The sequence below is a fragment of the Sphaeramia orbicularis genome, chromosome 21 (assembly GCF_902148855.1).
Source record: "Sphaeramia orbicularis chromosome 21, fSphaOr1.1, whole genome shotgun sequence".
Taxonomy (NCBI): domain Eukaryota; kingdom Metazoa; phylum Chordata; class Actinopteri; order Kurtiformes; family Apogonidae; genus Sphaeramia; species Sphaeramia orbicularis.
Window position 1 is genome coordinate 13,849,165 of NC_043977.1, and position 12,389 is coordinate 13,861,553.

Sequence of the window (12,389 nt, forward strand, 5' to 3'; positions counted from 1 at the left end):
TTTGCACAGTACTGCACTTGTGATAATAAAAAAAAAATGAAATAATAAGCCAGAATAAGTGAGAATTAATTTACTACATGTTGCTGGTTGTCATGGAAACTATTAACTCTAAGTAACTTAACTATCCCTTTGAAAGTCAGACAGGTCAGACTAGTCCGTCAGTAGTTTGTGACACAGGTTACTGCTCAGACCGCCATCCTTCACCCACCATCCGGAGTCTGAGGAGGCGGTGGGGAGCCGGCTGTTAGAGGGTGGTGATCCCCATGGATGGCTCCCATTCTGGGCAAGAGGCTGGTGTGACGTGGACCTCCGTCAGTACCACTCTACTGAGACACAGCCAGGCCGGGCAACATTAACACACTGACAGGCATCATTTATGTGACTGTATGAGGCTTAACAGACATTATATATCACAGGTGTCAAACATGCGGCCCGGGGGCCAAATCTGGCCCGCCAAAGGGTCCAGTCCGGCCCTTGGGATGAATTTGTGAAATGCAAAAATTACACTGAAGATATTAACAATCCTTTTATTTCAGGTTCCACATTCAGACCAATTCAATCTCAAGTGGGCAGGACCAGTAAAATACCATCATAACAACATATAAATAATGACAACTCCAAATTTCTCTCTTTGTAAATATAAATATTTTCATGTAGTTACACTAAAACAAAGTCTAATTTTACAAAAAAAAAAAAAAAAAAAAAAAAAGTGAATCACCTGAACAAATATGAACAACCTGAACTTTCTTAAGAGAAGTAAGTGTAATTTCAACAATATTCTGTCTGTTACTAAATATTTTGTGTGTTTGTAGATCCACTGTGATCTGTAAGTTATAATGTACATGTGTAAATGATAAAGTGATGCATAATATTGTTAAAATGACACTTATTTTTTGAGTTTGTTCATGTTATTATTCACATCTTTTGAAAGAAGAGTTTGTAGATGTAAACCTTTTCATCATGTAAATTGACTTTTTTCGCTCTAAAACAGAGAAAAGTTTGGAGTTGACATTATTTATCTATTATGTTATTATTTTACTGGTCCGGCCCACTTCAGGTCAAATTTAGCTGAATGTGACCCCTGAACAAAATGAGTTTGACACCCCTGTTATATATGAGGAGAGATGCAGGTATTACACAGAAAAAAATATATATATACATGTCCAACATAGAAGAAAACCTCAGTATATACACACAAAAAAAATATCATTTATGGGTCACCACAAGACAAAATAAATCAATAAATTCAAAAATATTTCCCCATGACTGTAACAGACTGTGGTTTGTGGTCACTTTAAAAATCCTGGTTCTGGATTAGGTCCAACACTGGAGATGTTCTGAACCTTCACTCTGTGGGTCTGTTTGTGCATCTGCCCCAGAATGCAATTACAGTCGAAAAACAAGCAAAACAACACAGAGACAAATAAAAGCAAGAGAGTTCAATAAAATAATAGACATTAGACACTGTCTCTGAGCAGGACGATACTTATTAGACACACTGAGGACTCTTGGATTTCCACTCTTTCATTTTTGGAGTGTATCTATAGATTTATTGCAGAAATACTGAAGAATAAAAAAAATATGGAGATTTTTTCCCCTTATCACACACAGAAATACAACCTCCACCTAAAACATGGAAACTGTTATATTAAACACCTGATTCTGCGTTAGGGTGTTTACACAAAGGGGGAAACTTTTCCTAAAGGAACTGCACTGTTGTTCTTTTATACTCCAATATATACTTTATATTGGTTTTTATACTTGCACTATTGTCTGGTTGTCCTCCTGAGACCCAGGAAAGTAAAAGTTTTGTCTTTTTTACATTAAATAATTGTCTTGATTACAGACAGCATGATGCAACAGTTTTTTTTGTGGAATTTTTTTTTGCAGTGGACAGTGTTTTTTTTTTTAAAGCTATGAAACTCTTGTTCCCTTCAGAGGACAAAATCACATTGCTGGGACTCAAGAGGATATTATGTCATCTCACACTATTTGTACAATTGTACAGTGCAAAAAAGTGTTCTTTTATATTTATATTTATATTATATATATCTATTTTTAGTCATTCTGTATTTTTATACATACTTGCACTATTGTCTGTATATCCTCCTGAGACCCAGGAAAGTAAAAGTTTTGTCTTTTTTACATTAAACAATTGTCTTGATTGGAGACAGCATGATGCAACTGTTTTTTTCAGATGCATTTTTGTTTTGTTTTTATGTAAGTTTTTTGCAGTGGACAGTTTTTTTTTTTAAAGCTATGAAACTCTTGTTCCCTTCAGAGGACAAAACTGCATTGCTGGGACTCAAGAGGATATTATTTCATCTCACACTATTTGTACAATTGTACAGTGCAAAAAAGTATATATATATATATATATATATATATATATATATATATATATATATATATATATATACATATATATATATACACATACATACATACATACATATATATACATATATATATATATATATATATATATATATATATATATATATATATATATTTTTTTTTTTTTTTTTTTTTTTTAGTCATTCTGTATTTTTATACATACTTGCACTATTGTCTGGTTGTCCTCCTGAAACCCAGGAAAGTAAAAGTTTTGTCTTTTTTACATTAAATAATTGACTTGATTGGAGACAGCATGATGCAACAGTTTTTTTCAGATGCATTTTTGTTTTGTTTTTATGTAAGTTTTTTGCAGTGGACAGTTTTTTTTTTTTAAAGCTATGAAACTCTTGTTCCCTTCAGAGGACAAAACTGCATTGCTGGGACTCACACTATTTGTACAATTGTACAGTGCAAAAAAGTATATATATATATATATATATATATATATATATATACATACATACATACATATATATATATATATATATATATATATATATATATATATATATATATATATATATATATATATATATATAAATAAATAAATAAATAAATAAATATATATATATATATATATATATATATATATATATATATATATATTTATTTATTTATTTATTTATTTATTTATTTATTTTTAGTCATTCTGTATTTTTATACATACTTGCACTATTGTCTGGTTGTCCTCCTGAGACCCAGGAAAGTAAAAGTTTTGTCTTTTTTACATTAAATAATTGACTTGATTGGAGACAGCATGATGCAACAGTTTTTTCAGATGCATTTTTTTGTTTTGTTTTGTTTTTATGTAATTTTTTTTGCAGTGGACAGTGTTTTTTTTTTTTTTTTTTTTTTTTTTTTTTTTAAAGCTATGAAACTCTTGTCCCCTTCAAGGCAAGGCAAGGCAAGTTTATTTGTATAGCACATTTCAGCAACAAGGCAATTCAAGGTGCTTCACACAGGACGTTGAAATGCAATGACAGGGAGAAAGAAACACATTGAAAACATTATAAAAGAAACATGTAAAAGGTGATTAAAAACAGCAAGTAAGAAAACAACACATAAAATCAAAAAAAAAAAAAAAAAAAAAAAAGGACAACATTGCACTGCTGGGTCTCAAGAGGATATTATTTTGTCACACACCATTTGTACAATTGTACAGTGCAAAAAAATGTTTTTTTATATTTATATTATATATCTATTTTTACTCATTCTGTATTTTTATACATATATTTATTCTATAGTATGTGAAAGCTACAGATAAATAAGGGTGTATTCACAACTGAAAAGTCCTTTGGTTCGTTTATTTGGTTCAGATCAAATGCAGACTTTATTTTTTTATTGTCGTTGCACTTTTGCAAGTGGACCAAAATTTATACACAGAAGCAGTCATGACAAACTGCGCTGGCATTGGACAGAAAAGTCGGGGTTGAGGTGAATCAGAAACAGCAGGTGTTGATGAAAACAAACATGGAGGTCCTACATGCTTAATTCAAGATTTGTTTGCTAAATTCAAGATTTTTTTTGGTTAACTCAAGATTTGTTTGCTTAATTCAAGATTTTTTTTTTTTTGCTTAATTCAAGATTTTTTTGCTTAATTCAAGGAAAAAAAAAAAAAAAGAAAGAAAATCTGCCGATGAAACAAGTGAAAACTATCTTGGTAAGATTTCTTGAAATAACATTTTCTAGCTCTATTGCCTAAAAATAAGTTCTTATATCTCACTTACAAATTAATCTTTAGGTGATTATGTCTTATTTTAAGTGTGATGACTAAGTGTGATCGCTAGAAATGAGAAAAATACACTTGGTAAGATTTTGATTTTTACAGTGCTACCCTTATGTTGAATAAGTGTTGCAACTTTTACAAAGAATAGTTTTTATGCAAAGTGGGTGGGTGAGAATTTTGGACTTTTGCGTTATTTGTCGCACCCCCAGTGTGTAAAAACCTTCAGTAATGACCCTCTAAAAACACCCATCTTACGATAAGTAAAGTTTTGTCACTGCAGTATTGACTCCGCAGTGCCCTTCTAAACAGGAACTTTTTTTTTTCTTAATGGATTTGGCTTCATTGTCAGGAAAAGTGCAACTGAAGATTGTATCGCTACCGTATTTTCAGCCTTCCAAGAAGACGCTTTAAAAATAGCATGTACTAAATTCAACCTTTCACGGCACAAGAAAATGTCACTTCATATTACATTGATAGCGCACACAAGCTTCACCTGCTTATACAAATACACAAATTGGACGGTGCGTGCATCCTGTCCGCACTCGGAAAACTAGTAGAAATGATGCAGTATTTCCCTCGTCGATCCACCCCATCCCATCTCAGAGGACTTCAATTACTCCAGCAGATGAGTCAGCACACTGCAGCCAAGTATGATTACTGTTCCTCAGAGGTCAAAGCGTTGCTGAGCCTTGTGCTGAATATCAAGGACTAGATTAAGACTGTACAAATCAATAGAGCAATCTATATTGAGCAATGCATAGTCTTAGCCAAAGCTGCTAGCCTCGTAGCGGAGGAAGCCTTGGGTGCCTTAACCTCAGCTTCAGTGGATTAATACTGCAGTCATCCAATTTAGTATCCAGCAACAGAGAAAAAAATAAAAAAAAGAGTATTGTAGACCGATATGATTACTATAGTGCATTGCAGTTGATCTGTGATGCATTTGATCCACACTTAAGGTGGATTTCCATCTATTCTGCAGGGTAAGCTTTTCTGTTTTCTAACATGTAGACTGAGAAGAACATTTCATCGATTAAACATACGCTATTTGTTGATTAAATAGCATTAGGCATACTTTACAGTGTATCCCCGACAGAGGAAAAGGAATAACTTACAGAGCTAAAACAGAAAAAAAAAAGGAGTGTGAGAAAATGTGTATTATAACAACTCATTATTCTCCACAGGAAGGAGTTAGTCCAGTGGTTCCCAACCTTTTTTGGCTCGTGACCCCATTTTAACATCACAAATTTCTGGCGACCCCAGACATTCAAAACATTTTTTTGCTAAAATTAATTTGTTTTTGATCATGTAATAGTTTGCTATACTATGTTGCAAATAAACGTTAATTTTAGATAACATTTAGTCTATATAATGTATATTATTATGGACGGAGGCAGAAAAGCCAGGTGTACAGGGTGAGGAAGCAAAATTTACAATATTTTGAGGCAGGGATTGAAAGACAGTGTATGACCAATTAGTTTATTGAAAGTCATGAGAATTTATTTGCCACAAGAAAATGTACATAATAGAAAATGTTTTTATTCTATGTGTCCTCCTTCTTTCTCAATAACTGCCTTCACACGCTTCCTGAAACTTGTGCAAGTGTTCCTCAAATATTCGGGTGACAACTTCTCCCATTCTTCCTTAATAGTATCTTCCAGACTTTCTGGTAATAGCTTTGCTCATAGTCATTCTCTTCTTTCCATTATAAACAGTCTTTATGGACACTCCAACTATTTTTGAAATCTCCTTTGGTGTGACGAGTGCATTCAGCAAATCACACACTCTTTGACGTTTGCTTTCCTGATTACTCATATGGGCAAAAGTTTCTGAAAAGGTATGGATAATAGTGTTAGGTATGATTATGACATCAATATATGTTTGGTTTCAAAACAATTGACGTAGTGCCTGCTGAGAAAAAACAACTAGATGTTCATTGTAAATTTTGCTTCCCCACCCTGTAGATTACTGCACAAAGTGAGAATTTGATTTTCCTTGGTCAGGATATGTACAGTCAGTCCAGCTTGGATTTACAAGGCTGACAATTAATACTGAACAAACAAAAACTCAAACTATGAATTATGAAAGAGCTGCAGCATCTGAAACTGACCACAATGAACATTTGACAGATAAACAGAACCACAGTGCTTCAGTTTCAGCTTCACAGTTTGTCATGTCTTTTATGGATTTAGATTGTCTCTGTCAACTCACCACATATATTTTATTAGTAAGTTTTTTTTTTTTTGTTTCTTTATATCAATTACTAGAAATTTCAGGCAACCCCATTTGAATTCTAGGTGACCCCACGTAGGGTCCTGACCCCAAGGCTGAAAAACACAGTTAGTAGTTTTTCTCTTCGAATAAAGCTGATCTCTTGTGTTCTTTTGGAGGCTTTGGTTTTGTTTTTGTCTTTTCCATTCTCTTTTTTTTTTCTGCTTTATAAGTGTATATAGTGTATATTTACTTCCATTTCCTGTAGAGTGTTTCATATGCAAATGTTGCATTTTTTTTCTATTTTATTAGTGTATTCTATTTATGCTATTTATTATTTACTTTTTTGCTGGTCTTTTTTCAAGAGTATTTTTGTGACCAAGTAATTTCCCTAAGTTTGTTTAAGCCTACATTCAGACTGCAGGCAAATGTGGCCCAAATCCGATTTTTTTGCCCATATCCTCCTGAGACCCCGGAAAATCAACATTTTTTTTTTTTGTTTGTTTTTTTACATTAAACAATTGTCTTGATTGGAAACTGCATAATGCAACAGTTTTTTCCAGATACATTTTTAAATGTATTCTTATTTATTTCTTTTATTTTTTAATGGAATGTCCTTTGCGATGGACAGCATTTTTTAAGTAAAACTGTCCAACTTTTGTCCCCTACAGAGGACAAAAATGCATTACTGGGTCTCAGGAGGATATGTGACCTGTATCTGATCTGTTAAAGACAGTTTGAACAGCAAAAATCCGATATTTTCAAATCCGAGCCAGGCCACTTTCATATGTGGTCCTAAATCTGATACGTATCTGATATTTTGGAATGCGACTTCAGTTTGAATGGCCAGGTCGCATTTATCTGACCTTTACGTCATTTAAATGCGACAAACGTCACAATTCTGCGTCCGGAGAGGAGAAGTGGCGGGAAAAACACACTTACTTCCATAAACACAATTACATCAGGATCTCTTTTGCACATCTGGGTCACTTCAGGGTCGCATTCAGTTCATACTCAAAACTGATAAAAGTCGCATTTAATGTGTAATATGAACAAGCACACACAGAAAAAAATCGGATTTCACCAAAAATTCTGAATTGCGTATTAAGACCTGCTGCCTGAACATAGTGTAAGTTTAAGTCTGAGTCTAAGGCCCAATCCAAATTGAAGTTGCAAGGGGTAGGGGTTGAAACATTCCCCTACAAAATGGGACAACCCTTCGAGATCTGTTACGTCATCGAGGCCACTATAAAAACATGCAAAAGTATCCCCTATGGCGTCGCAGCTGTAACCGTCTCTGTTCCATGGGCTTTGGTCGTCTTTTTGTGGCTATCAACCACAAACTGCAGAAATGCGATCTATAACACATCGAAACGGCATTAAATGGTCGATCAAATGACTAAGTTGTACATTTGTGTGTTTCTTTCATCACACTGTTGCACTTTTTTGTTGTGTTTACCTCCATCTTGCCGATGATTTTAACCGAATTATTCTGTTTATTCAATGATGTTGTGTTTTGTCTTATTTACATTTAAAGTAAAGGCCACGTGAAGGGCATTTTGATACTCTAATATTTCTGTTATTATTTGGCAAATTGTTTTTTCTGAGCTTTGAAATTTTTGTAAAAACCCTCTATTTTATTGGTTTGGTATGCCCAGGGGAGGGGCTAAGGGGTATATAAAGAGGGTTTTTCTTCCATGGAGGCAGATAGGGTTTTGTCCCAGGATTGTGGACTTCCTGTGACTGTGGATTGTTTTTCCCTGTATATAATTTTGTTTTCTTGCACTGTAAATAATTTTTTCACGTTTATTCCGGTTGGAGCGGTATTAAGTAAAATGACAGAAAATAGTTTGTGGCTTAAGGATGTTATATTTTTTTCTTAACCCTTTCATGCATACTGGTCACTACAGTGGACAGCTATTCTCCAGCTGTTCTCTTGTATATTCATGGGTTTTGTTGTTTTAATTCCATATCAGCCAACACAGTGGACACTTATGCATATGTAACTTTGCTGTTCTTGATAAACCTGATCTGCAGTAACATGTTTGAGTGTAAATCAATTGTTATTTGCCTGTAATTATCATTTTTTCTTTAACAAAATGTTTTTTTTTTTGTATATTATCGCCATGAAGTGAGTAATAACTAATATTAGAGTATATTTAAATATGAGAAAACATCAGATTAGCAGCATTAAAAGTGTTTATATTTCATAGTTTTCACTGTATATCAGTAACTACATGTTTCTTTGCTTCAAAAATTAAATGCATCGTATCCATTTGAGTGGACATTTTTGCAGCTCCATGAAAAACAGGTTCATAAAAAGCTGTCAATTGCATTTTTTTTCATGCCTAAAGAGGAATAAAAACAGGGGGGGAAAAAAATCATGATTAAGGTTCTCATAATTCATGCATGAAAGGGTTAAATTAGAAAAGATTAGACTCTCATTACAAGGTTCCTCAACTAAATTTTTTAATAAATGGCAATCGTTTTTAGATTACTTTCGATCTTTACAAACACTGCCTTCAGATTGATCTCTCACACCTCCACCCTACTCTGTTTTGTTATTGTTTAGGTGTTGTCCTTTTTGTCGTAATTCATTCTGTTAATGATGTCAGTTATTGTCACATTTGATACATCTATGTAATGTCTAATTAAAAAAAAAAAAAAAGTCAGAACAGGACTTTTTTTTTTATTATTTTTTATTTTTTTGAATGATTATTTCTATTTATTTATTTATTTATTTATTTATTTATTTATTTATTTATTTTTCTTCTATTTCCATTAGCTCAGTTAATATTCTTGTACATCACAGATTTGATACTGCTTGTACTTATTTGATTTTCCACTGCTCAGAGACTGTTATAATGTTCTTATTTCTGCTGTTGCCCCTTCTTAGAGGGCCTTGGGGTTGGTTTGGGCATGGGGGAAAATTATATGAAAGGCAATGTATAATGAATGTTAGTAAGTTGTACTTCTTCCCACCCCTTTTCAGGCATGTAAAGGGAATTATTGTGCTTTTCTTCTGACTAAGATTGTTATGATTCTTGATATTTGTATTATTATGTATGTTTTGCAAATGCATATACAGGGGTTGGACAAAATAATGGAAACACCTTCACCTCAAGATGATAATACCCCAATCCATACAGCTAGAATTGTTAAAGAATGGCATGAGGAACATTCTAATGAAGTTGAGCATCTCGTATGGCCGGCACAGTCCCCAGACCTCAACATTATTGAGCATTTATGGTCAGTTTTAGAGATTCAAGTAAGACGTCGATTTCCACCGCCATCGTCTCTAAAAGAGTTGGAGGGTATTCTAACTGAAGAATGGCTTAAAATTCCTTTGGAAACAATTCACAAGTTGTATGAATCAATACCTCGGAGAATTGAGGCTGTAATTGCCGCAAAAGGCGGACCTACACCATATTAAATTAGATTTTGTTGATTTTTTAAGGTGTTTCCATTATTTTGTCCAACCCCTGTATGTTAAATTTCATTGCATGTTCGGAATAAATCACTAAATCACTAATCACTAAATGCACTGTAATTTTGTTCCTTTGTATGTACTATTACATTGCTCAAAAACGATAAATTAAAAAAAAAAAAAAAAAAAAAAAAAGTTTGGAGACTGGGACATCATTTTTTGAATTTGTTAAAAAAAAAACGAACCTGTGACATTTTCTCATACCCTACCATTTGTAGTTTGGTCCTGAAAAATCTCCATTTCGAGGACCCTCCCCCTTAGCCCTACCCCTCCAACTCACCGAGAATCAGGACAACCCTACCCCTTCACGTGAAAATAGAGGGGTAGGGGTAAGGGAGTGAATAGGGATTCGGCCTAAATCTCTAAAACGCTGTAAAAAATAAAGAAATAAATAAAGCGACTCCACTCATACCACACATATTTTTTAATGCACAACCCACAAAATGTTAATGACTGCCCACTTTGCTGATTGGGGTTATAGTTGACTGAAGCGCTGACCACCACTCCCCGCATCGCCCTTACCACAGTGAATGGCCGCTTTGATCACAGTGATTAGAAATGTCCAATTATTTACCAAGTCACATACCACATCAATTAGCCAACAGCGGCCCAACAGAGCGAAAAAGAAGGGGAGGGATGGCGGGACGAAGGGGACACGGAACATTTCTTCGCTTTGGACGCTGACAAAAAGAAAACAGCCTAAAGACAATACTCTAGTCACTCAGTTGAACTGTGACCACAAAGAAGAAGACCATGGAGTATAATAGAATTAATATAATCTTCCAGGCTATTAACAGTGTGCTTGGTATTTATAATCCCTTCGAGTCTGCCAGTACTGGACAGAGGCCAGAACCTGATCCCCTTGTCTGTGAAGCCTGACCTATAATCTGCTTTTACATCCTACTTGTGTGATGGACTTATATCATACAGAGCCGGTGCCATGTTGTGTTTAAAATCAGCACCGACTCCAGTATTTAAACAAATTCCTAATCTTAGCCGAGCGCTAAAAGGTGCCCAAATATAACAAAGTTACTCGCAATACATCTTCCAAGAGGGGATAATGACAAAAGTAAAACGAGGGGATATTTTTCCATCTTTTTGTTTTATTGTACTTTTACGTAACGTTTATTATAAAGCATTCGCTACAGGGGTGATATAAGATACTTAGACTTGGCATCAGGACTTTCTGACACTCGATGTGTTTGAGAATACCTTTACATTGACACGTACGTCTTTAGTTTCTTTTTATAAACATCTCCTCTTCCTATTTTTTGCCCTTTTCAGATCCCCCCTTTTATTCCCTTTTAACCCATAAAGACCCAGTGCTACTTTTGTGACCATTTCTAAATGAATTTTTCTTAATTTTTCTTAACTCTTAGGGATCTGAGCCTATTTTGGCCATTTTTGAGTACTTTTGATTTGGCCTTCATAAACTACAGGGTGGGGAAGCAAAATTTACAATGAACATTTAGTTGTTTTTTCTCAGCAGGCACTACGTCAATTGTTTTGAAACCAAACATATATTGATGTCATAATCATACCTAACACTATTATCCATACCTTTTCAGAAACTTTTGCCCATATGAGTAATCAGGAAAGCAAACGTCAAAGAGTGTGTGATTTGCTGAATGCACTCGTCACACCAAAGGAGATTTCAAAAATAGTTGGAGTGTCCATAAAGACTGTTTATAATGGAAAGAAGAGAATGACTATGAGCAAAACTATTACCAGAAAGTCTGGAAGTGGAGGAAGCAACAAAAAACGTACCAAAGCTTTTATTAAAGCTCTCAAATCCAAAATCAAACTATTCTTGTGTGAGATTTTAACTTCAAATCATATTTTACTACATTTCTAATGGTCTTGTTGTCTACCTCAAGTTCAATTGCCATTTTTCTCATGGATTTGGTTGGATCCTTTAGGATTTTGGATTTGAGAGCTTTAATAAAAGCTTTGGTACTTTTTTTGTTGCTTCCTCCACTTCCAGACTTTCTCCTAATAGTTTTGCTCATAGTCATTCTCTTCTTTCCATTATAAACAGTCTTTATGGACACTCCAACTATTTTTGAAATCTCCTTTGGTGTGACGAGTGCATTCAGCAAATCACACACTCTTTGACGTTTGCTTTCCTGATTACTCATATGGGCAAAAGTTTCTGAAAAGGTATGGATAATAGTGTTAGGTATGATTATGACATCAATATATGTTTGGTTTCAAAACAATTGACGTAGTGCCTGCTGAGAAAAAACAACTAAATGTTCATTGTAAATTTTGCTTCCCCACCCTGTATATAAAGAAATCTTTGTTATACCCATGTTTGGTATCTTTTTTTCAGCATAACTTCATCTATCTCATTTTTCTATTATTTTTTCACTTTAACCTACTATATCAACAAAAAAGGCCAAAAAACAGACAAAATATATAAAATCCGATTTGAAAAATTTAAATAATTTATTGCATAAATAACACAAAGATGCTTAATGAACCTTTTCAAAGATGTTAAAAGTAAATATTGGTTCCAAATATTAGGTATATAAAATCAAAATTGTAATAAATTAAAACTATTTGACATAA

The 12,389-nt window shown here is 33.8% G+C and overlaps 1 protein-coding gene across 3 annotated transcripts in view; it reads right to left on the minus strand.

Moving 5' to 3' along the window:
- epha3 (eph receptor A3) overlaps positions 1 to 12,389 on the minus strand; it is a 333,749-nt gene that overhangs the window by 4,630 nt on the left and 316,730 nt on the right. Inside the window, exon 18 of one of the 3 annotated variants that reach the window (XM_030125114.1) lies at positions 209 to 326. The exons of the other annotated variants lie outside the window; for them this stretch is intronic. Within the exon in view, the coding sequence (XP_029980974.1) occupies positions 245 to 326 (82 nt within the window). The 3' untranslated portion in view covers positions 209 to 244. The remainder of the gene's footprint in view (positions 1 to 208; positions 327 to 12,389) is intronic. 3 annotated transcript variants of the gene reach the window in all.